Consider the following 21,005-nt stretch of genomic DNA (forward strand, 5'->3'; position numbering starts at 1 on the left):
CAGCATGGGGAGTGGCATCCGGCTGGTAAGTCTGTTGTTGGAGAAGGGGCAAGTAGGGAGGGAAGGGGCATGCAGAGGGAGCAGATTGAGGTCCCCACAGTGCAGAAGAGAATGGGGCTGGGGCAGCTGCTACACAGCAGGGGCAGAGCAGGGAACAGCTGCAAGCAGCTTGTCTGGGGGGCATGGGGAGGAGGTTGTAGCTCCCACCACCGCATGCACTCCAGGAGAGTGGGAGGGGTGCCCTCAGATCTGCACACAGGGTGAGGGTGGGCTGCTGCTGTGTGCTGGGGCTGGGGTGGCACCAAGCTCTTCCTGGCAAGGGCTGGGCTGGGCTGGGCAGCGCTTGGTGCAGGTGGGCAACACTGCTGGGAGGAGGGCCATGAGGGGGGCTGCATCCACCCCAAAATTTTCCATAGCCCCCCCCCCAACTCCCCTCCTAGCACTGCCACTGCCTGCCTTGAGCGCAGCCCAGCCCCCCGCCAGGGAGGGTGGTGCCATCCCAGACCCAGGCCGCACTTGCAGCCTGGCCTCACCCCATGTGCGCAGGGTGAGGCCAGGCTATGCACACCCTCACCCTGAGCACATGGGGCACACACTCCCCATGACCTCCCAGGTTGCACGCAGCAACAGGAGCTGCCTCCCCCTACACCCCCCACACAAACAACTCATTGCTCCATCCTGTGCCCCACCCCCGGCTGTGCAGTGCCTGCCCCAGCCCCAGCCCCACTCCTTCCTTCACTATGGGGGCTTCAATCTGCCCCCACCTCACAAAAGACTTACCAAGTGGACCTGGCTGCTCTCCACACTGCCAGGCTGCACTCCTGGCCGCCTGCGTGTTGTACTGTGGCTGTGCGTGTGCACAGGGCATTTATTGGTGGCATTTATTGGCGACATCAGCCAAAAAAAGCCAATAATGTCAATCTTCCTCATATTGGTGCCAATTTGATATGGGACTGATGTATCCATGGGACCTCTAGCGCTAAACATTGTCTTAAGAGTTTTTGCTTTTTGAATGGTTCTACCACATTATGCAAATTGAGCCTTTTTGAGCCAAATTGAGCTTAAACCAGACCTGAACATTACCTCCTCTTTGAGCTACTGCAGTGGGGCTAGATCCAGTGTAATTCAGACCTAAGCCATCTTTTATTTGTGACAATTTTGCTAGCAAGTTTTTTATAAAACAGATTCCTATGGCTGAGCTGTAATTCCATTTCACTCTATAACCAGCTCATTCACACCTGAATTAAAATTCTACCTACAATGAAAAGGAACTGAAGGAAGAATAAGACCACAAAGCATAAACTTAAAGCAAAATCTCCCCCATCATTTCCCAAAATATATCTGTGAAAGGATAAAGCTAACGCTGCAAGATCAACTCAAACCTACTAACAGCAGTGGAAAAAACTCATTCACCTCAAAAGGCTTGGGATTCCCATCTCACTGTCAAAGAAAGATTTCCTCAAAACAGTACAAGTTACTTCCTGCTCTTTAACACTAAGCCCTGGGTTGCTGCCTCTACATGCAACTCCCACTGAAGTCAACTGAAGTCACACACACATAGCAGCAAGCCAGCAGCTACTGAGCCCTTGATATGACAAGGGGAATCCAGTGTGCTGTATAGATGGTTTTGAATCCCACCTTCACTCACCTTTCTCTTGTCCATTGCTGCTTGTGATGAGCCCGTTAATGACTGTTTTCACAACACCGACTTCTTCATGTTCTGAAAGGCAAATGGGTAGAAAGATCACCCTGAGGAGAGAGGAATTAGCCTGACTGCCCACAGCCCCAAACACCTGATGCTGTTTGGGATTTCAGACAAGGAATTTATTAAACTTACACAGTAACTGCAATAAATGGGACTATGGAACCTATGATCAAAGATGTGGGGTGGAAAATTTTCCTGTACTTTATTTTCTGTGGGAAATTTTCCATTTCTAAAAATTCATTGTTTCATAAAATTCATTAGTAACGATGAATGGATGCCAATACAATATTAGGCAAGGTTGGCAGTTTCAAAGTTGTAACTAATGTTTTTCAGGTGATTATCCCTAGGAAGTGTGTGAGAGTGCATATATATTTTACTGATTTGTAAACAGGAGGATAAATACACTCACACAATAATCCAAACCAAAAATCAAGTTGTGAATTTACCTAACTGGCTGTGCAGGTCAAATCAAAACCAAAGCTAAAATTCTTGTTTCATCTCAGACTGCAAGTGAAAGTGAAGTCGAAACTAAAACTGTGATTAATTTCAGTTCAGTAAACACACAGAGCAGTGTCTCATTTCTTTTCTTGAGGTGGGGAAGTTGGAAGTGTTTGCATAAGATCTGTTAGTTTTTTAGTGCTTTTGGTTTGAACTAGTCATCATAATGCCCAATCAGAAAAAAAATTAGTGTGTGGCATCACTATAGTGAAGTTCAAGCAACTGAAGGAAGGAAGAAAGTTGGTAGATGGAAATATTGTGGGCAGGAGTATGCCAACAATGGAACAAGAATGAAGAAACATTTAACAACATGTAGAAACTATCCTGAAAGAGTACAAGCCGTATACAGAAAGCTAATACAACCAAGTGGTGGAACAACATCCTCTGAAAAAAGTCGATTTCAGGAATCCTATGCAAGTAAACAAATGAATATGTTAAACAACACACACTACAGACTGGCATCTAGATTGTTTTAAAATATTATAAATTTTAAAAGTTGTTAATGGAACTCTGAACCATTATTTACTTATTTATTTAAAATATTTGTATCCTGCCTTTCTGCTTGCACTAAGCACTTGAAGTGTTTTAGCCATAACAATAATTTAAAAAAAAATTACATACCACATTCTCTCTTAGATAGAGAGTATGACAGAGTTCAAACAATGGTTATTCAAAGGACTGGTCAAGCAGGATCACTGCCTCGGATGTCAGCTGGATGGACTGATACACAACGAAATCCTTTACTGAACATTATATTAGCAACATATTGTTGAAAGCAATCGCTACTAAATCTTCTCGTCATACAGGTGAATGCATAGCCAAATTACTGAGTGAAGAGATTGGAAGTGCAGGTCCCTCCAGGGTACAGGCCCTCGTAACTGATAATGCAAGTAACATGAAAGCTACGTGGCAAGTATTAAAGACAAACTATCCTCATTTAATAGGATTTGGCTGTCTTGTTCATAGGTTGAATCTTCTGTCAAAGGACACAGTAAGTGTGAATACAATGAAGACAATATTGGCAAACTGCAAATCAACTGTGAAGGAATTGAACAATCATCATGTTGCTAATCAGACTTTGAAGAAATTACAGAAAGAGACGCAGGGGAAGGAAAGTGCCCTTTTATTGCCAGGAAAAACTAGATGGGGCTCAGCTGCAAGTGTTTACATAGTTTGTTGCGCACAGAGAACTGTTTGCAGTGTGCTTCAATAGATGACACAGTATTCCAGATTATTCCCATGAACATTCAGAAGCAGATTCTTGACAACAATGTGTTCTGGATACAAGTTCAAGGAGCATTCAATTTTCTACTACCAGTTTCAGTGGCTATCAAGAAACCTGAAGGAGATACAGCAAGCTTTTCAAATATTCCAGAGATATTCTGAAAACCAAATGAAAATCTAATTGAGTTTTTGCCTTCTTCACCTCTATCCAAAAAAAAAAGGAGTAGTTTCAAGCTGGATGTCAAGGAATCGAGATAGATATCATGTACTTGGATTTTAAGAAGGCCTTCAATACGGTATCTCATCGATAAACTAAGTGGCTATGACGTAGATGATTACACAGTCAGGTGGGTGGCAAATTGGCTTAGGGGTCACACTCAGAAAGTAGTGGTGGATGGGTCGGTATCAACCTGGAAAAATGTGGACAGTGGAGTCCCAAAGACTGAGCCTTGTGAACCTGTGCTGTTCAATGTCTTTATCAGCGACTTGGATGAGGGCAAGGAGAACACTCTGTCCAAATTCTTGGATGATATCTAGTAGTAAAGTTAACATACCAGAGAGGAGGGAATGAATCTAGGGAAATCTGGACAGGTTGGAAAAGTGGGCAGAACAGAATAGGAAGCAGCTCAACAAGGACAAGTGCAAGGTGCTGCACCTAGGAAGGAGGAATCACCAACACACTTACAGGTTGGGGGAGGATCTGCCCAGCAGCACAGCAGTGGAAAGTGATCTTGGAGTCATTGCTGACACCAAGATGAACATGAGTTGCCAATATGACGAAGCAATCAGTAAAGCTAACTGCACTTTATCATGCATTAGCAGGTGCATGACAAAGAGATCCAGGGAGGTGATACAGGTCAGGCCGCAGCTGGAGTACTGCATCCTGTTTTGGACGCCACACTTCAAGGGGGATGTAGACAACCTTGAGAAGGTTCAGAGGAGGGCCACTCATATGGTTAGGGGCCTGCAGGCAAAGCCCTAAGAGAAGAGATTGAGGGCCCTGGATCCCTTCAGCCTCTGCAAGAAAAGGCTGAGAGGCAGTCTTGTGGCCACCTACAAATTCATCAGCGGGGAGGAGGGGACATGTTCTATTTACCAGGGCACTCCCTGGAGTAACTAGGAACAATGGCAACAAACTGATGGACAGCACATTTAGGTTAGACATGAGGAAGAACTTTATGGTAAGGGTTGCCAGAATCTGGAATGGGCTTCCAAGGGAAGTGGTGCTCTCCCCTACCCTGGGGGTCTTTAAGAGGAGGCTAGCGGAAGCTAGACATGCACCTGGCTGGGGTCATCTAACCTCAGCGCTCTTTCCTGCCCAGGGCAGGGGTCGGACTCAGTGATCTACTGAGGTCCCTTCCAACCCAAACAACTATGAATCTATAGTAAAACAAATGTTTACTAAGAGATCTTTTTGCTCTCACCCAGTTCACCTGGCAGCAAACCTTTTGGATCCTCAATACAGAGGACAACATTTATCAGAAGATGAATTATCTACTGCTCGCAATACAATTATGGAAGTAGCCAAGAATGTCCCCAACATCAACAAAATAGCCGTGATGACAGACATTGCCGAGTGCTGCACAAAAGAAAAACTTTGGAGCAAAGATACCATTTGGAGGGCCAGCAGAGGATACGTCTCCTCTCACATGGTGGAAGGGATATTGTAACATCAGAGTGTTGTCCAGGATTGCCCTAAGCGTAAGGGTGTGCAAAGCTTCAGCTGCTGATTCAATTTGATACGGAAAAGATTTCAAGAGCTTCTATTATATGGATAGTCCTCGCCCGCTGCAGCACAGAGCTGCAGCCAGATTCAGAGCTGGTAAGTAGGGGCTGGAGTGGGGGGGCTGGAAGAGAGGGTAGAGGGGGAGCTGGAAGGGGGAACCATGGGGGACCCCTGCCAGGCCCCATCCCCACCCGCTCCCCATGCTTAAAAAAAAAAAAAAGTCCCACTTGCCAGGTGCTGCCCAGCAAGGGGGCGATTCCCACTGTCCTGCACTGTCCCACACTGCATGGTCCCCCAATCCCCACTTGCTTCCCTGGCCCCACCTCCCCCCATGGCTGCCATGCCCAGCCCAGCTCCGACGTTTTAAATTAAAAAAAACAACAACCCTGGGACTCACCACTCCTGCAGCAGCCTTAGGGCTTCTGGAGGTTTGTGGAGAGCCCCCCACGTGGCACGGGGCAGTGGGGAGCAGCAGGGATCACCCCCCACTGGGCAGGAACAGTGAGTCCAGGGTTTTGGGGACAGTTCTTAAAGGGCTGGGGCGGGCAGGGCAGCCATGGGAGGGACTGGGGGGACAGGGGGGCATTGGGGGGCTTGTACAGAGCCCCCCGTGCAGCATGGGGCAGTAGGAGGCAGCGGAAATCTCTCCCACCGCCCAGCAGCACCCAGTGACTCAGGCCTTTTTTTTTTTTTTCTCTTTTCCCCAAAGCGCCAGGAGCTGGGGCAGGCAGGGGATGGCCCTGGGCAATTTGGAGATTTGGCAGCAGCTGAATCTCCTAATCAGATTTGGCTCAGTCCATTCAGGACAGTGATTCGAATCACCAAATTGAATTGCTGCCCCCCTGTCACTGGTAAGTGTTATAAGGCTTTGGTCCCTTTCTGCCCCTTGTTCCCTAGTGATGTCAGGGTGAGACCAGGCTCTGGTGCCTCCTAGATGGTTCGGACACTTCTCCTACTCACCTGCCACATCTTTGATGTTGGTTGATGGGGAGGCAGTTCCTGGGCAGTAGCTCCAAAGGGTTCTTGATCCTGGTCTTTTCTTCATGGGGCTCCAAACCTTCCCTTTACCCCACCCTTACCACATCCACAGCCTGGGAAAACACTGCTCCCTGTAGCCTTCCCCAGGATGATCTCACCTCAGACACATTACCTGCCTCGACCTGCTTTCTGGCTGTCAATCTCTCCCAAGTCTATCCCTTGTCTTTGGACCAGAATTCAGGCAACTAGACCTGCCCCAGCCTGGGCTGACTGTAACTTAAGACAGCTTTAACTGAAAATGTGTTCAGCGTCTGCCAACAGGCACCTGGGATTCCATCTCCCAGGACCCCCTTGGCCCCCTGGGGTGGGGGAGGGAATCCATCCATCTCTTCCCTCCTAGTAGGCATGGGGGAAGGCCACCTCCCCATGTGACTTTCCCGGGGCCCAACTGATTCAGAGTTAATCACTCCTGGTCCCACCACCTGGTGGTACCTGCCACTCCCATGTGGGGCTCCAATGCAACCGCCTCCTGCTTCTCCCTCTTCGCCATGCTGCCTGAGGGGGTTAGCCATCCCTCGTTGCCGTGGTACCCGAGCTCTCCGATGCAGCTGTGGCTCTGCTCAAGCATGGTGGGGAATTGCTTTTCCCCGCTGAGGCTCCACGGTGGGGTTTGGGCTCCTTGTTCCTTCTGCCGGGATTCCCCGGCAGACGCTCAGCTTTCCTCCCTGTGCTCAGGGCCGATGCTGCCTGGCTCTGCAGCCAGCGTCTCCCGGCTGGCATTCCACTCCTCTCTCCCTGGCCAGCTGACTACCTCTCCAATTGCTCTTTGAGCAGCCCGCACTTTTCCGAAGCCCTGCCCCCAGGGCTCGCTGATTTGCAGGCTTAGGCAGCTCCAGAACTGCTGAGCCTGCGTCGCATTTCTCCACAGCTGCCGCTTGTCTTAGTCCCTGCAGCGAGTACCACGGCTTGTCGGGTGGGGTCTTGGGACGTGTTGGGGGTGGCTTTTGCCTCCCCTCTCACCCCCAAATCAGCCGAATCTGAAGCAAATACTAGCTGCTTTGCACAGGCCTACTATGCATCCTAAGCATTCCACCAAGAGCAGCTTCTTGCTGACAGAACTGGAAGGCTTTCAGCTCAAACAAGACAAAAAAGAATAGACTAACAATGAATGCACCGCTAAGCCTGTTTCTATTTCTCAAAATCTCTTGCTTCTGGAAAATCAGTCAGAAGCACAATTAGTGAAGATGAAGCATGATGAGAAGCTGACCTTGCCCACAGAGACTCATTGGTAAAGCCATTGTTTAGCAAAAGACAATGTGGTTCAAGTAGTTCTAAATCAGATTTGCCTCTACCCGATTCTGAAATGGAACTAACAAGTAGTGTTTAGTATTAATTTTTTTTTCCCTAATCAAATATTTCAGTTCAAACACTTGTGGCTACTGAGACATTGAATTAACACAGGAGTACTTTTTTAGTTTTGTTTACTAAACATAAGTCAAGTAAACATGCTAAATCAGATCACACTCTATTTACGGGATTGGAAAATTTTCTGGAAAACCCACATCTCTGCCTAAGATATAATGCCATTCTCGATAATAAAAGGACGGCATGGATCAAAATTAGTCCCAGACTCTCAAGCTAGAGGGCGGGTATCTGCTATCATGCAGCAAAGGAAGTGATTTGGTTTATGTTTGCCATATTTCTAAGATGATCTGATCACTGGATCTGGGAACAGGAATTCACTAGGTTCCTTATGCCCTTCCATCTTCGTTTGCTTTGCCAATTTACCTTGTACACCCTTTGAGGCAGGGACTGTCTCCATCTGTTTATGGAGCACCGACCATGACAGAATTCCAACTCTGATTAGGGATTCTTCCATAAAAATTTACATACCCTAAATTACTATCTATCAGACAGTTACACTTGAATGAACCCTCTAGAGCAGAGGTTCTCAGACTGGTCCACAGACAGCCACTGGTCCACGAACTCCATTCAGGTGGTCCGCAGAAGGGTTTCAGAACAAATCAAGAATATCTGTACTTGTAAGGAAAGACTACTGATGTTAAAATATGAGTTGTGTGCTTTGATTTGTAGAACAAAAAAAAAGTTTGGTCCTCTAAGACCCTCGGCAATTTTCAAGTGGTCTGTGAAAGAAAAAAAAAAAGTTTGAGAACCACTGCTCTAGAGATCACAGGGGTGTCCAGGTGCCCTTCACTACTCCACCAGAGTGCCATGATGTGCCAGTCAATGGTGTCAAGTATTACCCCTACACCTAAAGCAGTTCCAGGGTTGGGGAACCCAATAGCTCCTAAACAGTATATATAACAGTTCAATATAACTGAACAAAATTCAATGATTTTGGTTCACAGGGTTTTGTGAGTAATTTTACTTGTTCACACCAGCTGGAGCAAAAAGACCCAAGCCCACAGGAGGTGGAGAGTTTCAAACCTACTGAGATCCTAGGCTTGTGCAAACCAGCCCGACTCCCATGAAGTCAAAGAATCTACGCTGATTTACACCACCTAGAGATGTGACCCTTTTTAATGAGTTTGTCCAGCAGACAGGCTGAGGGGGGAGAGGGAAAAATGACAGAACTTTGAATCAGGTCATGAAAACTCCTTGGGGCTCTCCCAAGAGTTTGATTTCCTCACTGGAACAGCAGGTTCAGAGACACTGCCTGAGCATTCAGAGGACTTCTAATCCCATGCAAAGTGTAACAAGCAGGCAAAGAATCAAAAGCATCTGGTAAAAGGCAGATTTGTGGGGGAAAGAAGGGAGGGGCTTTGACTTACCAGAGCTCATTGTGGCTGAGGGGTTGGCTTTTTCCACTTCCAGATTCTGGTTTTCCCTGTTTAAATGAAAGGTAGAAGGATTACACAATGTTTCACATGCTGCTTGAACAGAGCAATGGAAGCTTGCACCCCTTGCTGTGGGTGGCTCCACTGTTCTCCAACCTCTTCTGTACATCCCTCCACTGCTTTGTGCCCAAGATGATTTCAAGGACCTTATCAGACCCTTTTCAAAAGGAAGACTACTGTCTTCTCCACAGCCCTGGCCTGCAACCTATTCTTTGCCTACCCACGCAGAAGCAGGCATGACCTACATTGCCCATGAACAATCTCTATTCCCACTGAATTCAGACAAAGTTCCATTTTCTTTGGGAGAAGTAACCAGAAATATCCCAGATTAGCAAAAAGGCAGAACCCAACTGAGCTGAGATCAAAGCGAGACAGCATTTGTTGCTAATTAGCAGAAGGAAAATAAGAAACAAAAAAAAGGCTTCCACTCATTTCAGATTCTATTGAAGGAGCCGTCAGACAAGGTCTAAACTCCAGGTAACAGGATGTTGATTAATGCAAATTAGCCTGCCTGTAGTAAGCTAGAAACCTGTCCGACTTCCAGCAGCCTAGGAAACATGAAGCATCTTTAAAAGGTATATCAGCAGAAAGACCTTTGAAAGCTAGTGACCCTTACAGAGAGGTGCCTAAATACCATTGCGATCCCTCTGTGCTCAGCCTTAGGGACATCTTTCCTGTTCTAAAGATGTTACAACACAGTATTTTTATTAGCTTTGTCCCACCTCTTATATCCTTCCCATGCCTATTTGATATCCAAAGCATCCAGACAATACTCCTTCAAGCTGACTTCTGTGCCAAGCAAACAATGCAAAGTGAGATGTACTTTGAGACAGTCAACTGACACTGCCAACCACACACTGCAAACAGACTGCCTATCTGTTGGAAAAAATGCATCTTTTTGTCCCTACCTTTGCACAGCAGACCTGATGGGCCCAATCCTGAGCTGTTGTTAACTGGCACAGCTCCACCAACCAAGAACGTAGCCCAATGGATTCACCAGTAATGCATCTTTGAAACCTATGAAGTTCCCACTTGGCAGAAAATGTAACTATTTTGCTATTGTCTTACAGAGAGAAAAGAGTACTTTAAACTACAAGTTCTTCAGCTCCCTCCAGCCAAGCTCTGTGCTAAAGCATTTGAAAAAGGACGTAATATTTGTAGACAAACAAAGCTATTTTGAGGCAATCTCATCAGGGTCAATACATCAGGCACCAAGTTATTTCCTTGGTCAGAAGCCCCCAGAAGGGATTGGCACTCAGTGAGTTTTAGCTCAGTTCATCCCACTGTAGGGGCTTGGCTTTCAGTGCAAGGCCCCCATAAAAAAGCTGATCCGGGAGGAGAAGGAACCTGAAGAATTACCAGGAGTTGGAGGCACCATCATCTGCAAACTCCAAGGGAAACTCAGGATCAAATGCTTTGCTGGATCAGGGCCTGTACCCACTCCTCTGAATTCCTCCCATCATTCCAGCCAGCTACAGGATTCTTCTTTGCTTCCTGTCCCAAACTAGAAACAGATGTTCCACTCTAGATGTGCATCTATTTCTATATTACTGATCTTTGTACATAAAGCATCCACAAAGCATCCACACTCTGAGGTAAAGATGTTACCTACATTGAAGAAACTTTAGGTAAACAACATTGCAGAAAAACATTGGATGGTAGGAAAATGAGCACGCCAGACCTCCCCTTAACAAGTGCATCTTTCCACATTATACATTTCTTCTGTGTTAATTCAGTCTACTCCTTAACCCTGAGCACCCTCACCAAATGTTGCTGAGCTAGAAAATTAACTGTATTGAGATGGAAACACAGCAAAATGGGAGTCAAGGATTCCACATAACTGACCCAGTTTTTCTGTTTTAATTTCCTGTGCCTTTTGTGAGATGCTGTAGAGAGGAAAGTGAGAGTCACCTACACATTTCATGAAGGCCTGCTCAAAATGACAGCAATGAAAATGCTCATACTGAATTCAAGGGGCTTTGACACAGCTTTCAAAACTGTATGGATTTCTTATGAATTACAAGCCAGCATGTACAGTATCTATATTGTTAAGATTTTTGGGTCTCTTTTCAGGAAAAACAGGAACCAAAACTGCAAAGGCACTCTGAATTTAATGGCCTCCTTTCAGAATCACCAGCCTTGGCATACATGGTAATATAAGCCCATAATTAGGAGGAAAACACAAAGAAATGCACAATTACCAGGCTGTAAAACAATGAACCACTTTTCACTTTAAGAGGTTCTGGGTATAAAAATAACATGGTAATTAAAGAAATACATTTCCAAAAAAAAAAAAAGAAAAGAAATGGAGGAGGTCAAGTTAATTAGAAACAGACTTAGAAAAATGACTTTGTCACATGTTCCCAAGCTAATTAGCAACTACAAGATTTAATTAATATAAATGAGAAGTTAGTGTATATTAACTGTGCTGCTAATCAGTGCTAATCAGATGTTACCTAAATATTCAGCTGAATTCACAAATAGTCCAGATCCCACACAGCAGCCTGGATTGGCCTGTCTGGTATAGACTGGCTAGCTTCATAGACTCTGGCTTTAAAAGCTGATTTATTTCAGCTGAAGGTGCAAGCAACTGTCATCTTGATTCAGAGAAGCATTCAAAATTATGCTAAAGGACAAACTTGTGCTCGAGTGATTTCCTGAACCAGGTCTGCAGTTTATTCTATGTGGCTCTACTATGCTCAGCTTTAGCCTAGGAACAGACATTACAAATAAACCAGTTTAAGCGATCAGAAACTGGTTCATGAATGACTTGTGCCCGCAGCAGCTGTGGGAGTACGGTGGCAGTGGAAGCACAGCGGTGGTAAGCAGGGGAGCTCCCACAGCTGCCACCGGCACTGTCGGCAATGGTGGGGGGAGAAGGGTGGCAAGCATCAACCAAGGATCGGTGACCACCCACAACCGCTGCTGGCAGCAGTGGCAGCAGCCAGCAGGAATTGTGGACTGCCTGCACAAGCTGCTGGCAGTGGCAGCAGTGCCTTTTTGTAGGGGGTGCACCACCACATGCAGGGGGTGCATGTGCACATACATGTACCCCCTATGCATTGCCCCTGAACTGGTTTAAACCTGTAACAGGACACATGTTCAGTGCACATCAACCAATTTGAAAATGGCTGAAACCGGTTTAAGATAACCTGGTTGAGTGTAGTATCAGACTTAATTGATTTGGCTCAACCAGTTTATGCAATGTCTGTCCCAGACCCCTTGCTAGTTTAAGATAAACCAGGCTCCCCCATCAAAGCTCTCTGGGGTGGCCAGGGCTCGCTGTTCCACAGCAGAGATGGCCCCTCCACTCTGCTCCATGGCTGGATCTCCAGCAGATGCAGGTACAGCACCCCAACCCAGCCCTCCTCCTAGGAGGCAGCAGCACAGGGTGGTGGGTGGCAGCACTGTGTCCCTGCCTCCACTGTGTATGCTGATCTCCAGTTTCACTGGGACAGACAGATAGAACAGTGACCGCATAGAGCTTTTTGAAGCTAATTAACAGGTCCGCTGTTAAACTGTTTGAGAAGAGTTTGAACTGATGGACAGAAGCTATTGTTTTGCTCATGAGATGATAAACACTGTTATCAGTCGCCTGTTGGCTTGCTTGCCTGCTGGTCTGCAGTAGACAATATAAAGAATCAGGGAAGGAGATTGAAAAGCTCCATATCATCAACAGATGCATACACTGCACACCCTCAACCCCCACCCAGCCTCAGTGGGCTAGCCACAGGCTGGGGTCTGGCAACACTCCCACCCCTTGAGCATCCAATGGGGAAAAGTCTGGAATGGTGCAGGCAGACCTCCCTAATCACAGGTCCTAACAGGGCCTGGCCACGCCCCCCCCCCCCAAGCTCAGTGCTATGGAAGGAGAGGGAGGGGTGATTTAGCACCCCCTGGCTTCTAGCCTGAGCCACTGCAGGCATGTGCCTGAATTTTCCTCAGTCCAGAGAGAATGTCTGTCCAGTTACAAACCGGTTCAGCCTAGCCAGGTTAGACTAAACTGCAAAGATTGAATCAGTTCAGGTGCAGGCTTTCTGAATGTCTGTCCCTAACCTTAAAGTGTGCTTAAGTCCCACTGATTTTAAAGTTAAGCATACACTTAACTGTTTTCATGAATAGAGACTGCTTTCTTGTACAGGGTTGTACATCCTTCAAAAATATAGAGGAAATAATGCTATGCTTAAACCATTACCTGTAACCAATGTTCTCAAATGCAACCAAACAGTAGGCTCCATCAGGTCCAGTTCATAAGAGAAGGCCATGCTGCACAGCCAGGAATAGAATCCAAGGGCATTTATACATGTGCTCCAGGAGGCACAGGGCACTTTAATTAGAGCAGCTCATTGAATGAACTTTAAAGCACCTCCATTTTTCAGTGTGGGGACACTGATACACATTACGCTGGAGTCTGCTGGAGCACAGTAATTACCACACTCCAGAAGACTCGATTAATGAAGTCTGCTCCAATGCACTGTAATCACAGTGCGTCGGAGCAGCTTCAGCACATGTGTATAGGTGCCCCATGTTTCCTTCTTTCTAATGCCCTGCTCTAACCAGCAGGTCACTGTCTTCTCACCAGGTTTCCATGCTTCTGCTGAAATGTGACCAGTATAGCACCAAGAGCTTCAGAGATGTAAACATTTAAATCTTGGTGAAAGGTAATAAATTCTTAGGAGAACAAGTCACAAGTTTCTCATCCTGAAGGTGCCTGTACATCCTTGTTGCATTCTCTGACTCCTTACCAAAATCCTTGTGCTAATAAACCAACATTTAATGGCTCTTTCCTCCCTTTCACTCTCAGCATGCTTCTTCCAAGACTATAGCACTTTCCCTACTTGGTGTGGAAAAGAGACCAGTGAATTTGGAATCCTAGTTAGAAGGAATGCAGATAAGTGGTGACTGTTTCTGTACAGCATGTCTCTGGATTATCTCATGTTTCAAATATTCAAGGACTTCCTCCTACAATGGCAGCGGGTAACAAACAGCTCATTAATAGTTCATCTTAAGGATGTACATTCTTATATAGTTGTGAGCTTTGCTAACAGCTGAAGTTTCTAACTCCTCCCCTCCACCCCCCACATGCACACATACACACACACACTTGTGAAAATCCTCCTCGTGTGTAAGTTATTCTTGGTGGTTGATTGGTTCATGTCTCTCTCAGATTGTTCTCTCAAGTTTGGCAACCTGGGCTGAGATTTGCAAGACCACCCAAGAGATCCAAACCCTCAACTCCTGCTAATTTAATCTGGACATTAAAATCCCTTAGATGGCCTTACAAATCCCAGCCTTAAATGGAGAGTGTCAGTTTTTAAGTAATTTTGTTGCTTCTTTCCCTTGTCATTACTGACTATTCAAGTTTATTTCAGATGAGGTTTCTTAAGGTGGAAACTGCCAACCCTGAACATTCAAAAAGCATGGCTCAGGCCCTCCTCCCCCTCTCCCAGTCACAAAATGTACTTAAAAGTCATATCAGGGGTTTTAAAGTGGATGCCTCCAGTAAAAATAGAATTGTTAAAGATCTTCAGGTTTACTTCTCAGTGTCTTTGCCCAACTTAGTTTCCTCAGGCTGAGTTAAGTAAAATGCAAGAAATGATTCAAAATGCAATCTTACTTTGTGTTTCTCATCAGCTTCACTTACAGGTTCTTATGTGGAGGCCTTTGAATTCCAGTTGAAGGAATCTCCTGTCTTCCCTAGGGATACGCCTAAGCTATATGGCGGATCCTTTCATCAATAAACAATCCCTCAGAACATATCTGCCTTACAGGACCTCGGGCGTGATCTGTATTTTGTCATGCCCTGTGGTAGGTTTCATTTTGCACCTGGAGTTTGATCCTGCAAGGTCTGAATGTCCCAAGTCCAGAAGAATGGAAAGGTGGAATGCTCCTCTGGGCAGGCCATCTTTCCACTCTTCTGTGAAATATGAAACATCATAACCAGAAGGAAATATGATTCTACATACTGCTTACCACCAGACCACTTCGAGGTAAAAAGATTTTTCCAACTTTTCTCTCAGCCTAACCTGCACAAAATGAACTGTTTCAAAACAGAAGAACCTTCACCACACCTTCAGCTCTCGTGTGAAATATGAATTTTAATTTCTACCTAGGAGAACTTTTACAATCTTTGCAATCTCCTATGCCTGATGAAGGGTGCCTGTGCCTGAAAGCTTACAAATAAGTAATGTTTTTTGTAAATATCTAGTTGGTCAAATAAAAGATATCACTCTCTCCATGAGTTTTGATTCCTTTTGCCTCTAGACCAATACAGCTACAACCTGGATATCCAAGTCCAAAAAAGCATTTAACTACATGTTTAATCTGAAATCACTTTGAATACTAAGCATGCATGCAGTCCCACTGGCTGGAAGCTAAGCATGTGCTTAAGAGCACTGCTTCATCAGAAGCAGTGTGCTCATCATCTTCTTGAATCATACCTACTTATTTTCTTCTCACCTGCTGTTCAATAAAAGGAAGCAAAAGAGAAGAATTTCAAGATACTGGAGATAGGCAGACAAGGTTCTTTGGGTACATGTGTTATCTTTTATTAGACCAACTAAATAGTTGGAAAAATTGTTCTTTGTAAGCTTGCAGATACAAACACCCTTCTTCAGGCACAACCCTAAAATGCTGGAGAGAATTTCAACTCAACCCAGACCATCAGCTCTCTTACAAAACTGACAGTTCTCTTCTGCCTTGAAATACCAAAGGAAGTAGGTTGATCATCATGTTCCTTCTAAGGGTTAAAGAACATCTTGTCATTCCTTCAGAGGGCATTATACTCCCAAGAATGAATGGCCTAAAAAGGACTATGAATTATACCAGAGAACTCTGCAATTCTAAACACAACATATGAGTCACCCCACACTTCTCATTAAACATTAAAGCAGCAGATATACAGTAGCAAGGATTTCATAAGACTTATAAAATAAACTCCAAAACAGAACACATTTTGGCATATCGTGAATCTTATCACGAATAATGAAAACTACAACTGGTTAAATGAACATGGCATATTTTGCATACTGTATTCTTGCAATTTCTTTCATGCTGCATGTTTGTCTAGTTCTTAATTTGCAAAACACTGCAACATGCAATGGCCATGCTGATCATTTGCACAAATTACCAGGGCTGTACTGTACTGTGTAACAGAAGTTGAATAGGAAATATAAACTTGAACATGCTGTTTGAAGAACTCAAGAGATGTTTCTGGGTGAAGTCATCTTTCAGTGATGTTTGTTAGAGTAAACTCACGTTAAGTCAGTACAAGGTCAGGACATAGGAAAGTAGGACTGAAAGGGACATTCAGGGTCAGCAAATCCAGGCCCCGGCTACTGCAGGCAACTACATCATATAATCATGCTCATAAATTTATCAAATTCCACCTTCAAATTGATTAGGTTTCTTGCCCCCTCTTCTCCTACTGGAAGACTATTCCAGAGCCTCACTCCGGTTATGGACAGACAGATGTCTGCTTCTAATTTCAGACCTAAATTTATTTCATGACGTATCCATTTGTTCTTGTGCCAGCATTGTCCTTTAGTTTAAATATCTATTCTTCCTCCCTGGTGTTTACCCCCGATGTATTTAGAGAACAAGCATGTTCCCAACTCAACACTCAAAATGAGTGCTCCCACTCACTTTGCTAGGCTACGCTAAACATATTCAAAGCAATGGGGTACAGTTCTACATACTGCCATTCCTGCCCATTAAATCAAAGATAAAAATTACAATGAAAATAATTGAGACCCTGGACCAAGAAAGGAAATTCTGTGCAGATAAAAACTGTCACAGATCGACCACTCTGCAGACTAAATTATTGGTCTCAGAGATCAAAAGAGCAAAGCTTTGCCTACATCATCACCAACTATGCACAATTCTTGAAAAGGGAGAGCTGCATGTAGGTGTGAGATCAGTTCAGTGTCCATGCTCCATTCCTTTTCTGTCCTGCTTACTGAGGCAATTTAACAAATCCAGCAGCAGTCAAACACTAATAAAACTAAGCAGATTGGATGGGTATGAGCCTTTCCATAAATAAATGGACAGGAGTTATTCAGCGGCCTCTGTAAAACAAGTCATCAAACTGCACTGACAGAGGTCTAGAGGTAAAAAGATCCCTTCTCCCCGAGTCAGCAGGTCCCCTCAAACTCTAACAGAGCAGAAAGCAATGAGGCAATGGTTTGTTTTGTACTGAATAGTCTGAACGCAGAGCTGGCAAGTGCAGCCTGATAAAAGCTTCCTTATGTGAGTCTTCTGCTTACTTGGTACCTCCAGGACTGAAAACACTGCTGCCCATGACAACAGATTTTAGTTTAGGGTACTTAAGCATCGATTTACTCTGATCCTGTCATGACTGCTCCGGGACTTGCACCTTGCAGGTAAATAAGACAATTATAGCAGTAGTTGTTAGTACAACCTATCACCTACAGCAGTAGATCTGTTAAAGAAATATGGCTGCTCTCTTTACTAGCATGAGAGGCTTGTATTTTTTAAACCATGTTTCTATATAAATACAGACCTCCACATGCACCAACCAACCATATCGTAACATATCAGACAAACATTAGACAAAGAAAATAGTGCTTTGGGTTTGATCTTAGTAATATCTAGTTTATATATAACTGAGTTCCAAGACACATACACACACCCCCACACCCCCCCAAAAAAACCAACAAAAAACTGGTGCTACTGAGCTCTGAGGTTTTGTTTCAACCCCAATCACATAGGAACCTAAAACACTTCGCAAATTTACACTGATTTACAGTCTATATATGGGAAAACACTATGTACCTGAAATGCTGCCGACTTTGGGGTGGTATCAGCAAACAAGGAACAGCACATAGCAACAATGAACAGGTCAGGGTACCTAATCTTACGGAGGCTGTGGGAGAATGTAATAACTAGAATTTCAGTACGGTCGGAATTATGAGAGGAAATGAAGTTAATGACTCCAGGTTTACACCCTGTTCCTTCAAAAAGTATTATGGGATCCACAATTACCATAGGTGTTTGGTAGGGCTATGTAAGGCTTCGGTAGCTGATTCAATTTGGAGGAGATTCAGCCCAATTCAGCAGCCAAATCTCCGAATCCAGATGAAATTCAGAGACTCATCAAACACTCCAAATTGAATCCAAAGCCTCTGAACTGATTCAGAAAGATTTGGAGAGATTTGGAGATTCAGCCATAGACTGTACAGGCAGGCACTAGGCAGTGCTGGCAAAAGCAGCTGGGGGAGCAACTGGATGAACCCTGGCTTGAGCCAGCAGCCCCCCACCAGGATAAGGCAGGTAGGGCTGGCAGCCCCAGGAAAAGCTGCAGGGGCTGGGGGGAATGAATGGGGAGCTCGGAGGAATGGTCAGGAGCTGGGGGATTGAACTGGGAGCTGGGGGGAAGCCCCTGTTTATTCTCCCAGCCCCTGGTCATTTCCCCCAGCTTCCCAATCATTCCCCCCAGCCCCCACAGCTTCTCCTGGGGCTGCCAGCTCAACCTGTGGCTCGTCTGGCTGCTCCCCCACCAGGGCGAGGCAGGCAGTGCTGGCAGGCAGTGCTGCCAGCCCCAGGAGAAGCCACAGGAGCTGGGGGTCTGATCAGGAGCTGGGGGGAAAGATCAGGGGCTCCAGGAACAAACAGGGGCTTCCTCCCAGCTCCCAGTTCAATCTGCCAGCTCCCCAGTCATTCCCTCCAGCCCCTGCGGCTTGTCCCAGGGCTGCCAGCACTGCCTGCCTCATCCCGGTTGGGGGGGGGGGGGGGCAGCTGGGGCAGCTGCCAGACAAGCTGCGCCTTTTCCCAGGGCTGCCAGCTCAAGCCAGGGCTTGTCCGGCTGCTCCCCCAGCTGCTCCTGCTAGCACTGCCTGCCTGTACAGTCTATGGCTGAATAGAATTTGGTGCCAAATATCTTCAGATTCGGCCAAATAGAATCAGGACAGTGATTCGAATCACCTAATCGAATCACTGTCCCTCCAAATTGCCAAATCCAAATCTGAAACGAATACTTTCCATTTTGCACAGGCCTAGTGTTCAGAGGTTATTGGTTTTACATTTCAGCTCAGCGAAAATATGTGAGCTGTATACAATGGACTCATTTGGCCCAAGCTGGTTGGAATACGTGTGCAATTTAGAGACTCCTGTACTATGCTTATGGCAATGGGCACCTTGAATTTGGGGGAATTTCTGATTTTGCAGAACATCTGTTCCAAATGAATGGACACAATCATGGCTGCAAATTCCAGAAACCCCAATTATTTGCAGCGCTAAAGCCATGGAGTCATGCAGCTGGCCACAGAATTTTGATGCAACAACTCTCCAGAAACACAGATACATAATAAACTGCCTGTTTTCTACCCTGAATGGCACACTATAAACACAATAGATTAGATAATCCCAAAAGTGTCCATCAATTTCCTCATGATGTAATTTTGTGCAGTAAAACAATGTTGAAGGCAGCTTTCAAGTTATATAGCTACTAACAAATGAAACAGTAAATAAATCTGAGTAAAAACATTTGTCATTGTCAAAATGTTAAGAAGAGATTGGCCTAAACTACAACATTTATATACAGACACCAGCTCCCTGCAAACATGAGTGGGGAGGTTAAGATTTGCAGCGAGATGCATGAATAAAGCAACTCTTTAATAATACTGCCACCTAAAATTAAACAAGTGGTGTCTTAGAATAGGAACAGTCACTGCACTGCAGCATCTGATGATACCAAGCTCCCTAACTGTCTAAGGTATGGGGAATGCATTTCTGATTATGCACTGATCCCTGGTATCTCTGATCATAGACTGTGAAAACTGTTAGGTACTAGTACTGAGTTTTTTTTAATTGGGGACCAGTGTTAACACTTCACGTTTTTCTTCAAAGCACTGCACACAAATGTTCACAAATTCAGCAGCACATAAGGTAGGCATGTAAGCAATAAGGCAGCATCATACAGCGATGGGAGATGCAGGCCTCAATTTCTAACCGCAGCTAAAATCAGCTAAGCTGGTACAGGATTGAAGGGAAGATAGGAACCAAAAAGGGAATAATCTGGTCCTTTCCAGCATAAACTAAAGCATCACAAGAGTTTGCTTTTATTCATGTACAGCTGTAACAACCTGTTGCAAAATCCAAGTTTAACTAATGCACAGCGGTAACTCTAGATGTGCTCTCCTCTTCTGGGTCACATACTCTTATGCCAGGAACTGCAGAGGAGGTGTAGTGTAGTCACTCTGCTGGGTCTGTTCCCCCAGGGGGCTGGTTGTGCTGGCTTTTGTAGCCAGTGTGATTGGCACAAACTCTAGCTGAACACAAACGAGTGGCCACAGTGACATGCTCAAAGGCACATAGCATGCCAGCAGCACATCTGCGAACAGAGTCAGAAGTCCTGACTCTTAATCCTAGGCTTTGTCCACTGGACGATGCTGGATCTGATGTCATTTACAGACTCTAATTGAGATTGTAATTGCTATGCATACGCCCAGTGGTAGAAAGGCCCTAGGAAGAATATTTCACATATATCTTGATCTGAAATGCTAAAAGCAGATGCCAAATTTGATCTCACATTCCAAGTGCCTTCAGGAATAGCAAGCATAACCCTCAAAAACCACTTTATATGCCCATTCTCTTCATTTTTCTAGTTTAATACCCACACTAGTTGAATTGCCCAAGATAATTAATAAAAGCAAAAGATAAGATTCAAAACACTTGAGCATAAGATGCAAATTAAAATTGGCAAAAGCCCAGATTTGTGCCTATCACTCTAAATTCAGTGACAAGCCAGTATTAAAATAAATACACAAATTTTGCAAACTCCCCTTTTCCCTAGTACTTCGGTAGAAAGGAAGAAAAAATGGAGGTCAGGACTTGTCCATCTCCAGGAATGCAGGGCAACGTGAAACCCTTTCAAAAATACATGGATAACTCCTCTCTTCTAACTGATGCTTAGCCACAGATAGATGGTCTGCAAAGTAATGAATATCACCCCAGCTGGTGCAAGCTAAGACTGCACTCATCCAAGGCCAGTACCACA

General features: G+C 45.1%; 1 protein-coding gene across 49 annotated transcripts in view; it reads right to left on the minus strand.

Moving 5' to 3' along the window:
- SORBS1 (sorbin and SH3 domain containing 1) overlaps positions 1-21,005 on the minus strand; it is a 271,569-nt gene that overhangs the window by 86,222 nt on the left and 164,342 nt on the right. For all 49 annotated transcript variants that reach the window (XM_090057663.1, XM_090057665.1, XM_090057664.1 and 46 more), the window contains 2 exons: positions 8,924-8,979; positions 1,649-1,720 (listed from right to left, as the gene is read on the minus strand). In XM_090057663.1, the coding sequence (XP_089913789.1) occupies positions 1,649-1,720; positions 8,924-8,933 (82 nt within the window). In that variant the 5' untranslated portion in view covers positions 8,934-8,979. The remainder of the gene's footprint in view (positions 1-1,648; positions 1,721-8,923; positions 8,980-21,005) is intronic.

This window comes from Crocodylus siamensis, chromosome 7 (assembly GCF_052110815.1).
Source record: "Crocodylus siamensis isolate JL-2025a chromosome 7, ASM5211081v1, whole genome shotgun sequence".
Classification (NCBI taxonomy): Eukaryota; Metazoa; Chordata; order Crocodylia; family Crocodylidae; genus Crocodylus; species Crocodylus siamensis.